The following is a 22648-nucleotide window of genomic DNA, read 5'->3' as shown; positions in this document are numbered from 1 at the left end:
GCTAAATTTAAGGCATCAATGTAGAGAAAAGTAGCAAACTCAGTTACACTCAGTAGTGTAACTCAGTATAATCTTTGGAATTGTTGCATTTTATATTTTTGTTCATTATAGATTTAACATTTCTCACCCATTTACACACAATACCCCATAATGACAGAGTTCTTAGACATGTTTGCACATTTATTCAAGAAACGAAATACAGCTCATTTCCATAAGTTTTCACACCCCGAGTCAATACCTTCTGATGGCAATTACAGCTGTGAGTCTTTTTGGATAAATCTAAAAGCTTTCCACACCTGTATTGTCCAATATTTGCCCATTCTTTTTAAATTCTTCAAGCTTTGTTAACCTCTCTAGGGCAGGCGGGACGAATTCGTCCCACCTACGTAACAGCCAGTTGAATCCTGTGGCGCGATTTTCAAATACCTTTGAAATGCTATTACTTCAATTTCTCAAACATATGACTATTTTACAGCTATTTAAAGACAAGACTCTCGTTAATCTAACCACACTGTCCGATTTCAAAAAGGCTTTACAACGAAAGCAAAACATTAGATTATGTCAGCAGAGTACCCAGCCAGAAATAATCAGACACCCATTTTTCAAGCTAGCATATAATGTCACAAAAACCCAGAAGACAGCTAAATGCAGCACTAACCTTTGATCTTCATCAGATGACACACCTAGGACATTATGTTATACAATACATGCATGTTTTGTTCAATCAAGTTCATATTTATATCAAAAACCAGCTTTTTACATTAGCATGTGACATTCAGAACTAGCATACCCCCCGCAAACTTCCGGCGAATTTACTAACAATTTACTAAATTACTCACGATAAACGTTCACAAAAAGCATAACAATTATTTTAAGAATTATAGATACATTACTCCTCTATGCACTCGATATGTCCGATTTTAAAATAGCTTTTCGGTGAAAGCACATTTTGCAATATTCTAAGTAGATAGCCCGGCATCACAGGGCTAGCTATTTAGACACCCACCAAGTTTAGCCTTCACCAAAGTCAGATTTACTATTAGAAAAGTTTGATTAGCTTTCCTGTTCTTCGTCAGAATGCACTCCCAGGACTTCTACTTCAATAACAAATGTAGGTTTGGTCCAAAATAATCCATAGTTATGTTCCATCAGCGGCGTTTTGTTCGTGCGTTCTAGACACTATCCCAATGGTAAATAACGGTCACGCGCATGGCGCATTTCGTGACAAAAGATTTCTAAATATTTCATTACCGTACTTCGAAGCATGTCAACCGCTGTTTAAAATCAATTTTTATGCCATTTTTCTCATAAAAAAGCGATAATATTCCGACCGGGAATCTGCAATTAGGTAAACAGCCGAAAGAAAATACAGCACGGGGTCAAATCGGGCACGCGCCTAATTCCTTTGTCCTCTGATCGGCCACTTGGCAAAGGCGATTATGTGTTTCAGCCTGAGGCTGCCTCGTCATCGTTCAACTTTTTCCCGGGCTCTGAGAGCCTATGGAAGCCGTAGGAAGTGTCACGTTACAGCTAAGATCCCCACTCTTCAATAAACAGACACAAGAAGAACGACTCCTTGTCAGACAGGCCACTTCCTGCATGAAACCTTCTCAGGTTTTTGCCTGCCATATGAGTTCTGTTATACTCACAGACACCATTCAAACAGTTTTAGAAACGTTAGGGTGTTTTCTATCCAAAGCCAATAATTATATGCATATTCTAGTTACTGGGCAGGAGTAGTAACCAGATTAAATCGGGTACGTTTTTTATCCGGCCGTGTAAATACTGCCCCCTACCCCCAACAAGTTGATTGTTGGTCATTGCTAGACAGTCTATTGAAAAAAAAAATTAGGAGGTAGATCAGCTTTAATTTTGCAGATAGATTATGGCTTCTATCAATGTAAATGTCCATCATTTACAATATTATTATTTTAAATGTATATTATTTAACCTTACCACCCCTCCCCTAATTGGAGTAAACTAGTGGACAACAATACTTAGGCTTCCACTTTCAGCTTATACGTACATACATCTCACTGACAGTATATTTTACATTAGTTATATTCTGTTTGTTTTTAGTCCCAGCCTTCAGCTACTCTCAACCCCTCCCGTCTACAGTGAGGGGAAAAAAGTATTTGATCCCCTGCTGATTTTGTACGTTTGCCCACTGACAAAGAAATGACCAGTCTATAATTTCAATGGTAGGTTTATTTGAACAGTGAGAGACAGAATAACAACAAAAAAATCCAGAAAAACACCAACAATTTTATAAATTGATTTGCATTTTAATGAGGGAAATAAGGATTTGACCCCTCTGCAAAACATGACATAGTACTTGGTGGCAAAACCCTTGTTGGCAATCAGAGGTCAGACGTTTCTTGTAGTTGGCCACCAGGTTTGCACACATCTCAGGAGGGATTTTGTCCAACTCCTCTTTGCAGATCTTCTCCAAGTCAATAAGGTTTCGAGGCTGACATTTGGCAACTCGAACCTTCAGCTCCCTCCACAGATTTTCTATGGGATTAAGGTCTGGAGACTGGCTAGGCCACTCCAGGACTTTAATGCGATTCCTCTTGAGCCACTCCTTTGTTGCCTTAGCCGTGTGTTTTGGGTCATTGTCATGCTGGAATACCTATCCACGACCCATTTTCAATGCCCTGGCTGTAAAACAACCTTGGAGGCAGCTTATGGTAGAGAAATTAACATTTAAATATATGGCAACAGCTCTGGTGGGCATTCCTGCAGTCAGCATGCCAATTTCACACTCCCTCAAAACTTGAGAAATCTGTGGCTTTGTGTTGTGACAAAACTGCACATTTTAGAGTAGCCTTTTTTGTCCCTGCACAAGGTGCACCTGTGTAACGATCATGCTGTGCAATCAGCTTTTTGATATGCCACACCTGTCAGGTGGATGGATTATATTGGCAAAAGGGGAAATGCTCACTAATAAGGATGTTATCAAATTTGTGCTCCAAATTTGAGAGAAATCAGCTTTTTGTGCATATGGAAAATGTATGGGATTTTTTAATGAAAGATTCCATGAAACATGGAACCTACATGTTGCGTTTTATATTTTTGTTCAGTGTGTTTTTAATTCAGGCTGTAACAACAAAATGTGGAATAAGTCAAAGGGTATGAATACTTTATGAAGGCACCGTATATCGTGACTCGGCCATATCGCCCTAGTTTACTCTGATAAAGGCACTGGATTATGAGCGGTCTTGTTTGTTAAATGAAATGGGCAGTGGCATGGTGCATACAGCTATAAAAGCACAGTGGCACATGCCTCAATGCAGTGATTTGCGGCTTAATTGGGGTGTGGCTTTCCGTTAGTTCTTTTTGGCAGCCTATCCCGTGAGACTGAATGTCATTCCAAGTCATCTGTTCTGTTATATTTCATCAAATCTGACTAACACAGTGCACAGATTGCTATGAATCTGATGGTGTTTGCATATTTGGGTAAAAAGGCAAATAATGTCCTGTTTTGGAACACTGACAAGAGCATAACATATATCTGATTGGGCCCGCCTATGCCCCTGCAGTGGAGTCCAAATCATGACAAAGTATTTGTTTTCCCCTTTTACAGCAGGTCTGAGTCTTGGCAAATCAAAGGCTACAGAGGCAGAAATGCTACAGGCAATGTCAACCTGCCTGAAATATGCACCTGACTGCAAGGGAGGCAGTGGGAGGGCCAATGAGTAAGGAGATGAGAGTTCAAGTTAAAATCAGCAAAGCCCGTTCCGACAGTGCCTTTTTTGGGTTTATTGTACATCCAATTTTTGTTTCAAGAAGCTTGTGTCAGAAATATTTTTTTTTAGGCTTTTTATAAATTTGGGCTTGTACATCTATTTTGTGGCGCAATACATTTATTTAAACTGTTTTTGAATAATAAAGAAATGCATAACAGTTTTGACATGGACAAAGGTTTACACAATTCTGTTCCAAGTTACTGCTCTAATTGTGTTGCACAGAATGACAACAGCTAAGATTAGTATAGACCCTAAGTCTTGGAAGATACATTTTTGCACCATGAGTAGAATTCTATTCTACATACAGTATCAGGGTGCTTTTCAAGAGTGTGCAACATCAGAAAGGTCCTTGTTGATACATTTTGTTTTCCTATTCTTAGCTCAGGCTCATCCTTTTAATGTAAAGAAGCTTACGTCACAAAATGGCAACTACTTTTAAACGTCACACACTTCATGGAATGGTGTGTTGAATTCATGGCGTGTTTTGGTCAAATTCGATCAATGTGTTCTCAATCTAATATTTAAATGTACTGTAATTAATAGTCAAGTACAGTTTTCAAACTCGGTTCCGGAATTAAGAAATTACTGTTGGCTGTCTTTTTGAGTGGGTGAACAAAGGTTTAAATGTCATTGAATGACATCTCAACCAAATTTAAACGCATTTCCATGTTGAAATGACATGGTGTGCCCAGTCGGAAGAGCTGTGTTGAGCAGCAGCTCTCAAGGCCCATCGTAACTAGGCTATTGCTTTCTCCCAGCTGAGCTCAGTCCTCCCCTTTTAAAACATACAGTTCATTAGTCTAACATGGCTAGATGAGTCCCGTACCACAGATCCCAAACCCGTTATAGACCTGCTCTACCATGACCTTTTTCTGGCATAATCGGGTCTCTGGATGGCACTGTTATAATGATGGTTGGTTGCTTCGTATTAGATCGCAGATGAGAACTACAAGAACAGATGCAGTAGAATGGCATATCACAGGCAAAATACAGTACACCAAGTCTTATTCTGAGAAAAAAGGGAGAAGGCAATTCATTTTCTTTTTCGTCGACTCCCTCTATTAGCCTGCCTCTCTTGCGGGTATGGGCAAGATTGTCATTGTGTGTGTCACGTGCGATCAGAACTTGATGTGGTTTATTAATAAGATTACCTCCTACAAACCTCTGACTCATTCTTGGTCTGGGCGAGGCGAACATTCGGCTACCCCTACCCCACCACTCCCTCGCCTCTCCGAGGGTTAGCTCCACTCCAACCCTTTAGATCAGAGGATGGGAGAGCATTACCTCCCCTTACCATGGCATATCACAGCATTCCCGCCCATCACGCTACAGATCTCTATAACCACCATTGCCGTTCTCTTCAAAGGAAGCCCGCCCGCGTCTATGAATAAAACAATAAAAGATTTAACCAGGATGAAAAAGCTAAACCCCAAAAGCCCTTTGCAGGTTGAATTATTAATTGCACCTGTGATATGAAGCTGTTTCTACTTTATGCCCCTTGAAAGAGTTTGGTTGTAGCCAGGAGAGGGCTTTGGGTACAAGGCTGCTCTAGGGGATGTTCTCATCAACAGAATTTGAATTTCACAGTCAGTGCCAATAGCTGTGTGCATCCTGTTTCTCGGTACAACAGTAGGACCCTCTATGGACAGCTGTTTGTGTCCTTACACGCTATACATCCTTGAAATGGTAGTATTGCTTGAATACTACACTGGAGTAAAGATAATGCAGAGATCAATCATTTAGGTAGCCTAGTGGTTGAGTGTTGAGCAAGTAACTGAAAGGTTGCCGGTTCGATTCTCTGAGCCGGCAAGGTGGGAAAAAATGCATTTCTGCCCTTGAGCAAGGCAGTTAACCAACTGCTCCCTGGGCACCGATGACGTGGACATCTAAGGCGACCCACCTGTCTGATTCAGAGCAGTTGGGTTAAATGCGGAAGAAACATTTCAGTTGAATGTCTTCAGTTATGCAACTGACTAGGTATCCCCTGTTAGACCCAATACTGATTAGACCATGTTAGACTAACTTATATTGGGGTAAGGGCACTGTTGGCCCAACTCTTACCTAGGGTTAAAAGTGTATTGTTGGCTAAACTCTTACCTTGGGGTAAGGGTACTGTTGGCCCTTGGGGTAGAGGGAGCCAGTGAAGCGAGGCAGGATCATGTTGGATACCAGGGTGTTGTTAAGGGTGAGGTAGGCCAGTCGGGACCCGTCAGGAGACCACCAATGAGCCACTTGAGTGTGCAGCACTTCCTCTGTAAAACCATAAAATTATATTTTTTTTACCAGTTTATACCAAGTGGTAAATTTACTCTAACTCTGCCAATATTGCAGACGACACAACAGTGGTAGGCCTGATCACCGACAACGGCAAGCCAGCCTATAGGGAGGAGGTCAGAGACCTGGCCGGGAGGTTGTTATTCTGGCACCAATCTGTCAACGTAACAAAGACTAACTGCTCTAAAAATACTATCTTTGACGATTGTGTGTATGAATCCTGTTCTATGCTTGACACCCATGAATTCCTTTTACTATCCGTGGTTACAAAAGACAAGACTCAGGACAAAAAGGAAGCCATTTCAGAGTAGTCTATTGCGCATATATTGTCATTTATGGACATTCTTAACCATTGTTGACCATAATTATCAGAACAGTGGCCGTCTTACCTTCATATAACCAATCAGCGATCCCATTAAAGACCACTCCTTCTTGTCCCGAGGACGTCAGTCTCCAAGAGCTTCTTTTGACATCCGTCTGGTAGTAAATGTTATTTTCAAAGACATACACCTGAGGAGGAAGACAGATGGTTCACTAATAGGCGGATATCAAATCTACTACAGGCACCTACATTTCGTTTAGGTTCCTGATTCATAATAAGAGCATTGCTCATCACTATAACACCTTTGTGTGGAGGTGTTTGTGTATAACACACACACCGCTGCATGGGGGCCAGGTATAAGTACTGCAGAAAGTAGATAAAGATGTTATCATACGGTTAATTACTTGTCTACACAGTCAAATCGCAAGAGTAAATTCAACTCTTATGCAGTCAAATTGAACACTATTTTGAGGTTTTAAATGTCCCATCACCATTTTGTGTTAACTACTCTGGTCATGGTGTTATTTTGGGAGTTAAAACTACACTAAATGGAGTAAATATCCAACTCGCAGAGATTTACTTAAATGTACAGTACCTTCAGAAAGTATTCACACCCCCTTGACTTTTTCCACATTTTGTTGTTACAGCCTGCATTTAAAAAGGAGTACATTTAGATTTGTTTTGTCACTGGCCTACACACAATACCCTATAATGTCAAAGTGGTATCGTGTTTTTCTAAATGTTTACAAATGAATTAAAAATGAAAAGCTGAAACGTATTGAATTATGGCAAGCCTAAATAAGTTCAGGAGTAAAAATGTGCTAAACAAGTAATAATAATTAGCATTTTTATTTTTTGGACTACCTCATCTCTGTACCCCACACAATCAAATTTATTCAAATGTATTTATAAAGCCCTTCTTACATCAGCTGATGTCAAAGAGCTGTACAGAAACCCAGCCTAAAACCCCAAACAGCAAGCAATGCAGGTGTAGAAGCACGGTGGCTAGGAAAAACTCCCTACAAAGGCCAGAACCTAGGAAGAAACCTAGAGGAACCAGGCTATGAGGGCTGGCCAGTCCTCTTCTGGCTGTGCTGGGTGGAGATTGTAACAGAACATGGCCAAGATGTTCAAATGTTCATAGATGACCAGCAGGGTCAAATAATAATAATCACAGTGATTGTAGAGGGTGCAACAGGTCAGCACCTCAGGAGTAAATGTCAATTGGCTTTTCATAGCCGATCATTCAGAGTATCTGAAGAGTTGAAAACAGCAGGTCTGGGACAAGGTAGCACGTCCATAATTATCTGTAAGGTCCCAAAGTCGAGCAGCGAACTTCAAACAGATTCAACCACAAAGACCAGGAAGGTTTTCCAATGCCTCGCAAAAAAGGGCACCTATTGGTAGATGGGTAAAAATAAATGACATTGAATATCCCTTTGAACATGTTGAAGTTATTAATTAGACTTGTGATGGTGTATCAATACACCTAGTCACTACAAAGATACAGGCGTCCTTCCTAACTTAGTTGCCGGAGAGGAAGGAAGCCACTCAGGGAGTCCAATGGGGACTTTAAAACATTTAGAGTTTAATGGCAGTGATAGGAGAAAACTGAGCATGGATCAACAACATTGTAGTTACTCCACAATACTAACCTAATTGACAGAATGAAAAGAAGGAACGTTGTACAGAAAAAAAAATATTCCAAATCATGCATTCTGTTTGCAAAAGGGCACTAAAGTAATACTGCAAAGAGTGTGGCAAAGCAATTAACTTTTTGTTCTAAATACAAAGAGCTATGTTTGGGGCAAATCCAATACATTAGTAAATACACCATAGTACCACTCCCCATATTTTCAAGTATAATGGGGGCTGCATCATGTTATGGTATGCTTGTAATTGTTAAGGATTGGGGAGTTTTTCAGGATAAAAAAGAAACCGAATGGAGCTAAGCCCAGGCAAAATCCTAGAGGAAAACCTAGTTCAGTCTGCTTTCTACCAGATACTAGGAGAATAATTCACCTTTCATCAAGACAATAACCTAAAACACAAGGCCAAATCTTCACGGGAGTTGCTTACCAAGAATACAATGAATGTTCCAGAGTGGCCAAGACTTAAATCAACTTCAAAATCTATGGCGCAAATGGTTGTCTAGCAACGACCAACTTGATAGACCTTGAATTTTTCACAGAATAATGGGCAAATGTTGCACAATCAAGGTGTGGAAAGCTCAGCTGTGATCGCTGCCAAAGGTGGTTCTACAAACTATTGAATCAGGGTTGTCAATAAATTAGCAAACAAGTATTTTCACTTTTTCATTATCGGGAATAATATGTAGATGGGTGAGAAATGTAATACATTTTTAATTCAAGCTGTAACAAAATGTGGAGTAAGTCAACGAGTATGAATACTTTCTAAAGGCAGTGTAACTCCAATTGCCATTTGACTATTTTCAGTGTCTTTTAATTGACTCCCGTGCCATTTTACACGCGTGTGTGTGTGTGTGTGTGTATTGTTTAGAATTAACAATCAACTCCAGCCGAGTACATTTGTCTTTTGGGTTACTTTGAGTTATAAGGGTGAAAAAGCCTTATTTGAATATTTCTTAATGTGTCACTATATGCTGGTTTGAAATGTGATTTCCAATCTGTTGGATCCAACTTAAAGGAAGATATCCAGAAATGTTACATCACCCACAGCTTGCATTTAGAATGCCTGCAATAGTAGGGAAGAAAATACAGTTCATGGAAACTACGTACACAATGTAAAATGGAACAACTCTCACACAACGGTTGCTATACAGTAAATCCAACCACTTACAGATTGGATTAGTTTAGAAAAATGTATGTTTACTATCTTTGTGTAGCATAAGACACAATGTACAGTTGAAGTCGGAAGTTTACATACGCCTGAGCCAAATACATTTAAACTCAGTTTTTCAGAATTCCTGACATTTAATCCCAATAAAAATTCCCTGTCTTCGGTCAGTTAGGATCACCACTTTATTTTAAGAATGTGACATGTCTGAATAATAGTAGAGAATGATTTCAGCTTTTATTTCTTTCATCAAAATCCCAGTTGATCAGAAATTTACAAACACTCAATTAGTATTTGGTAGCATTGCCTTTAAATTGTTTAACTTGGGTCAAACGTTTTGGGTAGCCTTCCACAAGCTTCCCACAATAAGTTGGGTGAATTCTGGCCCATTCCTCCTGACAGAGCTGGTGTAACTGAGTCAGGAGTGTAGGCCTCCTTGCTCGTACACACCTTTTTCAGTTCTGCGCACAAATTTTCTATAGGTTTGAGGTCAGGGCTTTGTAATGGCCACTCCAATACCTTGACTTTGTTGTCCTTAAGCCATTTTGCCACAACTTTGGAAGTATGCTTGGGGTCATTGTCCATTTGGAAGACCCATTTGCGACCAGGCTTTAACTTCCTGACTGATGTCTGGAAATGTTGCTTCAATATATCCACATCATTTCCCTTCCTCATGATGCCATCTATTTTGTGAAGTGCACCAGTCCCTCCTGCAGCAAAGCACCCCCACAACATGATGCTGCCACTCCCGTGCTTCACGGTTGGGATGGTGTTCTTCGGCTTGCTTTTTCCTCCAAACATAACAATGGTAATTATGGCCAAACAGTTCTATTTTTGTTTTATCAGACCAGAGGACATTTTTCCAAAAAGTACGATCTTTGTCCCCATGTGCAGTTGCAAACCGTTGTCTGGCTATGTTATGGCAGTTTTGGAGCAGTGGCTTCTTCCTTGCTGAGCGGCCTTTCAAGTTGTCGATATATGTCGATATAGGACTCGTTTTACTGTGGATATAGATACTTTATCTGTTTCCTCCAGCATCTTCACAAGGTCCTTTGCTGATGTTCTGGGATTGATTTGCACTTTTAGCACCAAAGTACGTTCGTCTCTAGAAGACAGAACGCCTCTCCTTCCTGAGCGGTATGGCGGCTGCATGGTCCCATGGTGTTTATACTTGTGTACTATTGTTTGTACAGATGAATGTGGTACCTTCAGGCGTTTGGAAATTGCTCCGAAGGATGAACCAGATTTGTGGTCTACAAATTTTTTTTCTGAGGTCTTGGTTGATTTCTTTTGATTTTCCCCTTGATGTCAAGCAAAGAGTCACTGAGTTTGAAGGTAGGCCTTGAAATACATCCACAGGTACACCTCCAATTGACTGAAATGATGTCAATTAGCCTATCAGAAGCTTCTAAAGCCATGACATCATTTTCTGGAATTTTCCAAGCTGTTTAAAGGCACAGTCAACTTAGTGTATGTAAACTTCTGACCCACTGGAATTGTCATACAATTAATTAGAAGTGAAATCATCTGTAAACAATTGTTGGAAAAATTACTTGTCATGCACAAAGTAGATGTCCTAACCAACTTGCCAAAACTATCGTTTGTTGACAAGAAATTTGTGGTGTGGTTGAAAAACAAGTTTTAATGACTCCAACCTAAGTGCATGTAAACTTCCAACTTCAACTGTATCACCTTGACTAACCAGTGCCCCGCACATTGACTCTGTACCGGTACCCCTGTATATAGCCTCACTGTTATTTTACTGCTGCTCTTTAATTATTTGTTACTTTATTTCTTTTTTTTTTTAGGTGCTCATCTTAACTGTATTGTTGGTTAGAGACTTGTAAATATGCGTTTCACTGTAAAGTCTACACCTGTTCCTGTGCATGTGACAAATAACATTTGATTTACAGTGTGAAAAGTAAAGTTCATTTACATAATCTGATAAATCAGAAACTATAAAACAAATCAAGGTCAATGACACACACTACTGGTCCTCAGATGGCTGCTGTTCAGTTCATTGTTTGGTGTGGGTATCGCGTAGTGGAGGCTGCCAAGGGGAGAACGGCTCATAATGGCTGGAATGGAGCAAATTGAATACAATCATTCCAGCCATTATTAAGAGCAATCCTCCCCTCAGCAGCCTCCACTGGTATGGCGGCCATCTTAATATGGTCAGATAGTGACCACATGACCCATCAGGTGACTTGGCAGCTATTTTGGAGGGGCACTTTTTCACTGTGATAGCGAGTTTGATAGTGGACTGGTGATTTACTTCAGAATATCCGCAACACCATGCTTACTCTTTCGGTGGATTGAATTACTCAAAACAACATGCCTTAGAGCAATGGCTTGATTAATTGTACTGTTTATTTTTTTCTTCCATGATAATTGGTTCATTTTACGGCTTTTGTTTACACGTTCTCTCATGTCAAAAAAACACCTTCAAACATTCACATTTGAGCAAAGGGGGTCTGAATGATTTCTACATAATAACGTTACATAGGTGTGATTGAAAATGAGAGTCAAAGCAATGCATTTGGTTGGCAAAACACAGAATAAAATATATTGGAGACATACTTGCAAACAAAAGCAACCATTTACATTTTCTCCAGCTCAAAATGCATATCGACTAATTAAAATCATCAATTTACTAGCTTGTGACAACGCTAAATTGTAGCTGGTCCCATCAGATAATATGGCACACAGTAGCCACCATTTTTGACCAAAAATGCTCTCAAAGCTCTTCATTGGACCCTGAACAAACTGGAGACCACATTTCCGGAAGCAACGTTCATTGTTGCGGGGGACTTTAAAAGTAATTTGAGGACCGTGCTTCCGAATTATTAACACAGACTGTCTAACTCGCGGAAATTCTACTCTTGACAACTGCTAAACGCCTTTTCAATATGGGTATAAGGTCTTCTCCCGTCCTGCTTTTTGACAAATCCAACCATGACTCCATCTTGCTTCTCCCAAGTGGTGCAGCGGTCTAAGGCACTGCATCTCAGTGCTATAGGTGTCACTATAGACCCTGGTTCGATCCAAGGCTGTATCACAACTGGCCGTTATTGGAAGTCCCATAGGGCGGCACACAATTGGCCCAGCGTCGTTAGGGTTTGATCGGGGTAGGCCGTCATTGTAAAAAATACTTTTTTTTTTTCCTGACTTGCCTAGTTATATAAAGGTTAAATAAAATAACCTACAAATACTCAGAAGGAAGTTCTGGTGGTGAGCTCTGTACAACGTTGAACCGACCAATAAGATTTCATGCTCAAGACTGTTTTGATCGTGGACTGTAATATATTCCGGGTCGCTTCTGGAGATAAATGAATACGCCGATTCAGTCAACGTGGACTACATACGCAGTCTCCCCCAGTCTCCACTGAGGATATATGTTAGTCATTCAAACATAAACCCTCGCAAGGCTACCGGCCCAGACGGCATCAATAGTCGTTCCCTCAGAGCTTGTGCAGACCAGCTGGCTGTTGTGTTCTGACATTTTACATCTCTAACTCAGGCCGCTATATCTACCTGCTTCAAGATGTCCACTATCATCCCTGTGCCCAAGAAAGGGAAAGTAACTACTGAATTATTACCGACCAGTAGCACTCACTTCCGTCATCATGAAGTGCTTAGAGGCTAGTCAAAGACCATATCACCTCCTCCCTCCCCGACACACTCAACCCTCTGCAGTTCGCCTACCGCCCTGACAGATCCACGGATGACGCAATTGCCATTGCATTGCCCTTACCAACCTGGACAAAAGGAATGCATATGTGAGGATGATGTTTAGACTACAGCTCTGCCATCAGTACCATAGTGCCCTATAAGCTAATTAAAGTTCACGGCCCTGGGTCTGAACTCCTCCCTTTGCAACTGGGCCCTGGACTTCCTGACGGGATGCCCCCAGGTGGTGAAGGTAGGTAACATTACTTCCGACACTGATTCTCAACACAGGAGCCCCACAAGGGTGCTTCCTCAGAGGGGCCTCTGTGGAGCCAGTCAATAACTTCAAATTCTTCGGTGTACACATCTCAGAGAAGCTGAAATAGTCAAACCACACGGACACTGGTGAAGAAGGCACTACTGCAACTCTTAAACATCAGGATGATAAATAAATCTGCCCTGTCCATGAGGGCCCTCAGTGTTCTACAGGAGCACCATCAAGAGCATACTGTCGAGCTGCACCACAGCCTGGTATGGCAACTCCACCGCAGTGGACCACAAGGTGTTTCAGAGGGTGATACGTGCAGCCGAATGCACCATTGGGTGCACACTGCATGTCCTCCAGGACACATACATACAAGATGTAAACATATAAAGCGTTGGTACCATGTTTCATGAACTGAAATAAAATATCCCACAAATGTTCCGTACGCACCAAGAGCTTCTTTCTCTCAAATTGAGCACACATTTGTTTACATCCCTGTTAGTGAATATTTCTCCTTTGCAAAGATAATCCATCCACCTAACAGGTAAGGCATATCAAGAAGGTGATTTAAACAGCATGATCATTACACAGGTGCACCTTGTGCTGGGGAATAAGTCAAGGGGTATGAATATTTTCTGACGGCACTGTGCTTGGATATATCCATGATAATGACGATGTGTGATTTTTGCATGGCTTAGAAAGTTAATCTCGTCTAGGCACTGTTCAATCTTTATGTATGGTACAGAGATGAGGTCAGACAGGCAGACAGCGAGGTGTATATTAACCCCCACTACCAAACCAAATGCTAGGCTAGAAACAAGGGGAAATAATGTGCAAATTGAGATAAATACAATATATGATTTAGACAGCAACATGAATATTATTATGAAGGCGTACTGATAATTCAGATGGAACTGTTAGCATGCATAGCGTGACGGCCAATACAGTACGGCTTGGAACACTGCTCGTCCAATCAGCATCCAGGATCCCCAAAAAACATTTAATAATCATAAATTAATTCTGCACTGCAAATGGACTGCAAGCACAACAAAAATTGTTTTCAACCTTGATTTACATAGTGTAACAATTACTTTGTTTCTCAATTTGTTTTTTTAGGTGATCATGGTGACCGTCTTATCCCGGAGATGGGCGACTGGTCCTCAGAATGCAATTAGTTTAATTAGGTGTTTTAGCTGGGTCTGTGGAAAAAGTGTGACACAGAAGACAAATACCACGATGAGGATGACCAGATCGAAATGGAATCAACAGACTCGACGCAAGATACAGCATGATCTGAGAGTCCTGGAGAGTCACTGTCTTGTAGATTTTCTCCAACCCTAATCTAGTGCACACGATTCTAATAACTAGCTGGTTGATAAGCTATAGGAGGGTAATTTTCCAGGAGATCTCAACCTCCACCTATTCCCCCCACCCTTTTCTCTTGTAACCTCTCCCTCCAGTATAGTCGTCTCTGTTGATTGGACTGAGAGGGATGCAAACAGACAGCTTGCAGCTACCACGTTTAACAATTTGTGATTCATTCACCATTACATAATTTAAAATAGAGTAAATCATCTTTGTTTCATGTTCTTGTACTAAGGAGGTCCAGTAGGTTAATATGAATAGTACTGATGACTGTATTACATTCATGTTGGTAAGGTTGGCTTAACATTTCACTTATGTTTTTTTTTAAATGTTTTGGTATCGTAATGCTTTCTGTAACTGGTCTCATCACCTGCTGCTTGCATTTCAATAGCTAAGTTGTTTATGAATTACACAATTGTCAGGCTAATATGCTGCAACATCAGTCAGGCTAATATGCCGCAACATCAGTCAGCCATCTTAATGCAGAAAGACATTGCATTGACACATTATTTGGGGTGAGACTCAATATTTTAGATAATGGGCAGAGTACCTAATACAGACGATCAAGGTAAGAACAGACATAGCTATAACTTCAGTTTGATGAAAGTGTCGCGGCATTATGCTATTGTATGTAATTTGAGCATTGGTTTGATTAGCTAACAAGCTAGCTAGCAATGGTGAAGATGTCGATTTGATGCAACAAAATGAATGTTTGTAGCCGATCTGAGGTCATGCCTGTTAGTTAATCTGCCTTTAATTTTCTTGTGAATGTGGTGGAGGTTATTGAACAAAAAAAATATGTTGAGGGTGTTGTCAACGTAAAACAAGTTAGCTAGCCAGTTTGTGCTATAGCTTGGTTGCTCAGATGAGACATTAACCCGGGTCTGTTTTGCATTAGTGGAAACCAAGACTGTTCTCAGGGCAGGTTTGCTGGTTTTGACTAGCAGAAGTTAATTTTCATAGCACAGGTTAGAACTTAAGTAACAGGTTAGGAGACTTAGGTTAAGGTTAGCTAAAATCCTACAATTGTCCCCTATGTGACTCAAACATATCTAGCTACAAATCAAATCAAATGTATTTATATAGCCCTTCGTACATCAGCTGAAATCTCAAAGTGCTGTACAGAAACCCAGCCTGAAACCCCTAACAGCAAGCAATGCATGTGAAAGAAGCACGGTGGCTGGGAAAAACTCCCTAGGAAAAACTCCTGAGAAAGGCCAAAAACCTAGGAAGAAACCTAGAGAGGAACCAGGCTATGAGGGGTGGCCAGTCCTCTTCTGGCTGTGCCGGGTGGATATTATAACAGAACATGGTCAAGATGTTAAAATGTTCGTAAATGACCAGCATGGTCAAATAATAATAATCATAGTAATTGTCGAGGGTGCAACAAGCACGTCCGGTGAACAGGTCAGGGTTCCGTAGCCGCAGGCAGAACAGTTGAAACTGGAGCAGCAGCATGGCCAGGTGGACTGGGGACAGCAAGGAGTCATCATGCCAGGTAGTCCTGAGGCATGGTCCTAGGGCTCAGGTCCTCCGAGAGAAAGAAAGAAAGAGAGAAAGAGAGAATTAGAGAGAGCATATTTACATTCACACAGGACACCGGATAAGACAAGAGAATATTCCAGATGTAACAGACTGACCCTAGCCCCCCGACACAAACTACTGCAGCATAAATACTGGAGGCTGAGACAGGAGGGATCAGAAGACACTGTGGCCCCATCCGATGATACCCCCGGACAGGGCCAAACAGGCAGGATATAACCCCACCCACTTTGCCAAAGCACAGCCACCACACCACTAGAGGGATATCTACAACCACCAACTTACCGTCCGAAGACAAGGCCGAGTATAGCCCACAAAGATCTCCGCCACGGCACAACCCAAGGGGGGGGCGCCAACCCAGACAGGAAGACCACGTCAGTGGCTCAACCTACTCGAGTGACGCACCCCTCCCATGGACGGCATGGAAGAACACCAGTAAGTCAGTGACTCAGCCCCTGTAAAAGGGTTAGAGGCAGAGAATCCCAGTGGGAAGAGGGGAACCGACAAGGCAGAGACAGCAAGGGCGGTTCGTTGCTCCAGCCTTTCCGTTCACCTTCACATTCCTGGGCCAGACTATACTTAATCATAGGACCTACTGAAGAGATAAGTCTTCAGTAAAGACTTAAAGGTTGAGACTGAGTCTGCGTCTCTCACATGGGTAGGCAGACCATTCCATAAAAATGGAGCTCTATAGGAGAAAGCCCTACCTCCAGCCGTTTGCTTAGAAATTCTAGGGACAATTAGGAGGCCTGCGTCTTGTGACCGTAGCGTACGTGTAGGTATGTACGGCAGGACCAAATCGGAAAGATAGGTAGGAGCAAGCCCATGTAATGCTTTGTAGGTTAGCAGTAAAACCTTGAAATCAGCCCTTGCCTTAACAGGAAGCCAGTGTAGGGAGGCTAGCACTGGAGTAATATGATCAAATTTTTTGGTTCTAGTCAGGATTCTAGCAGCCGTATTTAGCACTAACTGAAGTTTGTTTAGTGCTTTATCCGGGTAACCGGAAAGTAGAGCATTGCAGTAGTCGAGCCTAGAAGTAACAAAAGCATGGATTAATTTTTCTGCGTCATTTTTGGACAGAAAGTTTCTGATTTTTGCAATGTTACGTAGATGGAAAAAAGCTGTCCTTGAAGCAGTCTTGATATGTTCTTCAAAAGAGAGATCAGGGTCCAGAGTAACGCCGAGGTCCTTCACAGTTTTATTTGAGACGACTGTACAACCATCCAGATTAATTGTCAGATTCAGCAGAAGATCTCTTTGTTTCTTGGGACCTAGGACAAGCATCTCTGTTTTGTCCGAGTTTAAAAGTAGAAAATTTGCAGCCATCCACTTCCTTATGTCTGAAACACAGGCTTCTAGCGAGGGCAATTTTGGGGCTTCACCATGTTTCATTGAAATGTACAGCTGTGTGTCGTCCGCATAGCAGTGAAATTTAACATTATGTTTTCGAATGACATCCCCAAGAGGTAAAATATATAGTGAAAACAATAGTGGTCCTAGAACGGAACCTTGAGGAACACCGAAATTTACAATTGATTTGTCAGAGGACGAACCATTCACAGAGACAAACTGATATCTTTCCGACAGATAAGATCTAAACCAGGCCAGAACTTGTCCATGTAGACCAATTTGGGTTTCCAATCTCTCCAAAAGAATGTGGTGATCGATGGTATCCAAAGCGGCACTAAGATCTAGGAGCATGAGGACAGATGCAGAGCCTCGGTCTGACGTCATTAAAAGGTAATTTACCACCTTCACAAGTGCAGTCTCAGTGCTATGATGGGGTCTAAAACCAGACTGAAGCGTTTCGTATACATTGTTTGTCTTCAGGAAGGCAGTGAGTTGCTGCGCAACAACTTTTTCTAAAATTTTTGAGAGGAATGGAAGATTCGATATAGGCCGATAGTTTTTTATAATTTCTGGGTCAAGATTCGGCTTTTTCAAGAGAGGCTTTATTACTGCCACTTTTAGTGAGCTTGGTACACATCCGGTGGATAGAGAGCCGTTTATTATGTTCAACATAGGAGGGCCAAGCACAGGAAGCAGCTCTTTCAGTAGTTTAGTTGGAATAGGGTCCAGTATGCAGCTTGAGGGTTTGGAGGCCATGATTATTTTCATCATTATGTCAAGAGATATAGTACTAAAACACTTTAGTATCTCCCTTGATCCTAGGTCCTGGCAGAGTTGTGCAGACTCAGGACAATGGAGCCCTGGAGGAATACCCAGATTTAAAGAGGAGTCCGTAATTTGCTTTCTAATGATCATGATCTTTTCCTCAAAGAAGTTCATAAATGTATTACTGCTGAAGTGAAAGCCATCCTCCATTTGCGAATGCTGCTTTTTAGTTAGCTTTGCGACAGTGTCAAAAAGAAATTTCGGATTGTTCTTATTTTCCTCAATTAAGTTGGAAAAATAGGATGATCGTGCAGCAGTGAGGGCTCTTCGATACTGCACGGTACTGTCTTTCCAAGCTAGTCGGAAGACTTCCAGTTTAGTGTGGCGCCATTTCCGTTCCAATTTTCTGGAAGCTTGCTTCAGAGCTCGTGTATTTTCTGTATACCAGGGAGCTAGTTTCTTATGACAGATGTTTTTAATTTTTAGGGGTGCAACTGCATCTAGGGTATTGCGCAAGGTTAAATTGAGTTCCTCGGTTAGGTGGTTAACTGATTCTTGTCCTCTGACGTCCTTGGGTAGGCAGAGGGAGTCTGGAAGGGCATCAAGGAATCTTTGGGTTGTCTGAGAATTTATAGCACGACTTTTAATCTTCCTTGGTTGGGGTCTGAGCAGATTATTTGTTGCAATTGTAAACGCAATAAAATGGTGGTCCGATAATCCAGGATTATGAGGAAAAACATTAAGATCCACAACATTTATTCCATGGGACAAAACTAGGTCCAGAGTATGACTGTGGCAGTGAGTAGGTCCAGAGACATGTTGGACAAAACCCACTGAGTCGATGATGGCTCCGAAAGCCTTTTGGAGTGGGTCTGTGGACTTTTCCATGTGAATGTTAGTCACCAAAAATTAGAATATTATCTGCTATAACTACAAGATCCGATAGGAATTCAGGGAACTCAGTAAGGAACACTGCATATGGCCCAGGAGGCCTGTAAACAGTAGCTATAAAAAGTGATTGAGTAGGCTGCATAGATTTCATGACTAGAAGCTCAAAAGACGAAAACGTCATTGTTTTTTTTTTGTAAATTGAAATTTGCTATCGTAAATGTTAGCAACACCTCCGCCTTTGCCGGATGCACGGGGGGTATGGTCACTAGTGTAACCAGGGGGTGAGGCCTCATTTAACACAGTAAATTCATCAGGCTTAAGCCATGTTTCAGTCAGGCCAATCACTTCAAGATTATGATCAGTGATTAGTTAATTGACTATAACTGCCTTGGAAGTGAGGGATCTAACATTAAGTAACCCAATTTTGAGATGTGAAGTATCACAATCTCTTTCAATAATGGCAGGAATGGAGGAGGTCTTTATACTAGTAAGATTACTGAAGCGAACACCGCCATTTTTAATTTTGCCCAACCTAGATCGAGGCACAGACACGGTCTCAATGGGGAAAGCTGAGCTGACTACGCTAACTGTGCTAGTGGCAGACTCCACTAAGCTGGCAGGCTGGCTAACAGCCTGTTGCCTGGCCTGCACCCTATTTCATTGTGGAGCTAGAGGAGTTAGAGCCCTGTCTATGTTCGTAGATAAGATGAGAGCACCCCTCCAGATGAGAGCACCCCACCAGGCCTGCCCTGAGAACAGTCTTGCTGCGAACCTGGCTAATGTTACAATGTAAACTAACGAAGCAGATACAATTTCAATAATGCTATCTGGCTGAGAACAAAACTATATTGAGCAATAATGTTGTTAGGATATAATGTTAGCTAGCTACTGATGCTAAGATACAAGAGTGGACATGCTGCTATGAGGACATGCTGCATTTCTCACTTTGATCTGTAATCCTAATTGTTTCTTGTTCAACAAATATTAGCCTGTTAGTCCATGTAATTAGTTTGCTATCTTTTACAGCAAACAATGAAGGAAATATGTCACAGTGGGTGTAGATTTAAGGCGGAATTGCTGGGATATGATGTAACAACATGTTAAAGGTATAAAAAAAGTAAAGTGTTTTAAGCCTGTGTTAAAAGATGGTTAAAAGGCAAAAGTGATTGTTTCATTTTGTTGTACCGAAATGTGTAGGCGGCCCAACTTACCCGATACTTTTTTTGGACAAGCTGTGTTTTCAAAACAGTAATGATTACATATGTTCTGATTATTTCCAGGGATACATAACATCCTGGAAAAAAAAATATATATATATATTTGTTAGAAAGAATACTATATTTCCCTTGACGGAGTGATGCTGAATGTAAAGAAATGCTCAACTTACCCCACACTCCCCTATAGGCAGTGAACAAAGAAAATGCAATGTACAGTAGTAGATATTTGACTGAGCTATGTGAAGAATAGTGTATGAATACAGTGTGAAAAATGGTATGAAAGAAACAGGAAGTGTCCAGTGTTTAATGTCTCTATATATGGGACAGCAACGTTAATGGTGTGTGTGTGTGTGTGTGTGTGTGTAAGTACATCTCACACACATACACTATGTGACCAAACGTATGTGGACACCGGCTCATCGATGATCTCATTCCAAAATCATGGGCATTAATATGAAGTTGGTCCCCCTCTTTGCTGAAGTTGGTTCCCAGAAAGCCTTCTAGGAAGGCTTTCCACTACATGTTGGAACATTGCTGCGGGGACTTTCATTCATTTCCGTTCAGCCTCAAGCATTAGTGAGGTCGGGCGATTAGGCCTGGCTTGCAGTCGGTGTTCCAATTCATCCCAAAGGTGTTCGAAGGGGTTCAGGTCAGGGTTCTGTGCAAGCCAGTCAAGGTCTTCCACACCGATCTCAACAAACCATTTCTGTATGGACCTCACTTTGTGCACGGGGCATTGTCATGCTGAAACAGGAAAGGGCCTTCTCCAAACTGTTGCCACAAAGTTGGAAGCACAGAATCGATTAGAACGTCATTGTATGCTGTAGCATTAAGATTTCCCTTCACTGGAACTAAGTGGGCTAGCCCGAACCAGGAAAAAGAGCCCAAGACCATTATTCCTCCTCCACCAAACTTTACAGTTGGCGCATTGGGCAGGTAGCGTTCTCCTGGCATTCACCAAACCCAAATTCGTCCGTCAGACTGCCAGATGGTGAAGCGTGATTCGATTCATCACTCCAGAGAACGCGTTTCCAGCGCTCCAGAGTCCAATGGTGGTGAGCTTTACACCACTCCAGCCGACGCTTGGTATTGGGCATGGTGATCTCAGGCTTGTTGTGTGGCTGCTCGGCCATGGAAACCCATTTTATGAAGCTCCCAACAAACAGTTCTTGTGCTGACATTGTTTCCAGAAGCAGTTTGGAACTTGGTAGTGAATGATGCAACCGAGGACAGACGATTTCTACAACACTATGCACTTCAGCACTCGATGGTCCCAATCTATGAGGTTTTGTGGCCTACAACTTTGCGGCTGTGCCGTTGTTGCTCCTAGACGTTTCCACCTCACAATAACAGCACTTACAGTTCACCGGGTCAGCTGTAGCAGGGCAGAAATTTTACAAACTGACTTATTGGAAAGGTGGCATCCTATGACGGTGCCACATTGAATATCACTGAGCTCTTCAGTAAGGCCATTTACTGTCAATGTTTGTCTATGGAGATTGCATGGGTGTGTGCTTGATTGGATACATCTGTCAGCAACAGGTATGGCTGAAATAGCCAAATTTACTAATATGAAGGGGTGTCCACATACTTTTATGTATGTGTATGTATATATTGCGTATATAGTCACGATCAGTTTCATATTTCATTTCAGGTGAACTTAGATTGGCTTGATAGCGGCATTGATGTTGTTGGTTGGCTAGCAAGTAAAACTTGATTACACACTGTTCACTTTTGTTCACAAAATGATACTAATATGAAAGTGCAATTCTAAACTAAAGTATAAACTTACCATAATCATGTCGGTGAAGTAGTTATGAATGAGGTCCCAGGTGGAGGGTTCTCGTTTGAAAGTGGACGCGCATAGGACAGTCCTTGCACTTTGAAACCCACTGCCCACTGTGACATAGCACTGCCCAAAACGGTTCAAAAGCGTGTCCCACGCCCGGAGAGCTGTTGTTTCCGAGGTAAAACATGTAAGTAATCAAAAATGTAATCCCCAAAATGCATTATTCATCATGAGGGCCATAAACAATAACTAGTAATGCTGCATACTCAAAGGTTTAAATCTCACCTTGTACAAATAGTCATAAATTGCTGAGGTGTAGTCACTTGAGGACACCAGCTCAAGTACACAGTACAAATATGAAACATTTATGATTCATTTCATATTCAACAAAATGGTATGAATAAGACTTGAAATGACTTGTGCGTTCTAAATTTAGCATAATCAAATTATAAAAAGACTTCAGCTTCCTTATAACTAAAATACATTTGTATGTCTAAATGTGCATCTTTTCTAAAGGTGTCTCTTGATCAAAACATCTGCCCCCATCGCTGTGAACGTTTCACAGAGCTCTAGCTTGGCTTCCTGAACTCGTTAGGAACTCACCTTTCATCTCATATTAATCTTGTCCATCTA

At 41.5% G+C, this 22648-nt stretch overlaps 1 protein-coding gene across 1 annotated transcript in view; it reads right to left on the bottom strand.

Moving 5' to 3' along the window:
* The window catches only part of LOC115156177 (inactive dipeptidyl peptidase 10-like), a 145808-nt gene that overhangs the window by 57015 nt on the left and 66145 nt on the right, over positions 1 to 22648 (bottom strand). Inside the window, exons 5-6 of the mRNA XM_029703528.1 lie at positions 6413 to 6533; positions 5847 to 6001 (exon numbers count right to left, since the gene is read on the bottom strand). Of these exons, the coding sequence (XP_029559388.1) occupies positions 5847 to 6001; positions 6413 to 6533 (276 nt within the window). The remainder of the gene's footprint in view (positions 1 to 5846; positions 6002 to 6412; positions 6534 to 22648) is intronic.

Source organism: Salmo trutta, chromosome 20 (assembly GCF_901001165.1).
Source record: "Salmo trutta chromosome 20, fSalTru1.1, whole genome shotgun sequence".
Lineage (NCBI taxonomy): Eukaryota > Metazoa > Chordata > Actinopteri > Salmoniformes > Salmonidae > Salmo > Salmo trutta.
The sequence above is the reverse complement of the archived record's forward strand: the minus strand, read 5'-3'. Positions and strand labels throughout refer to the sequence as shown.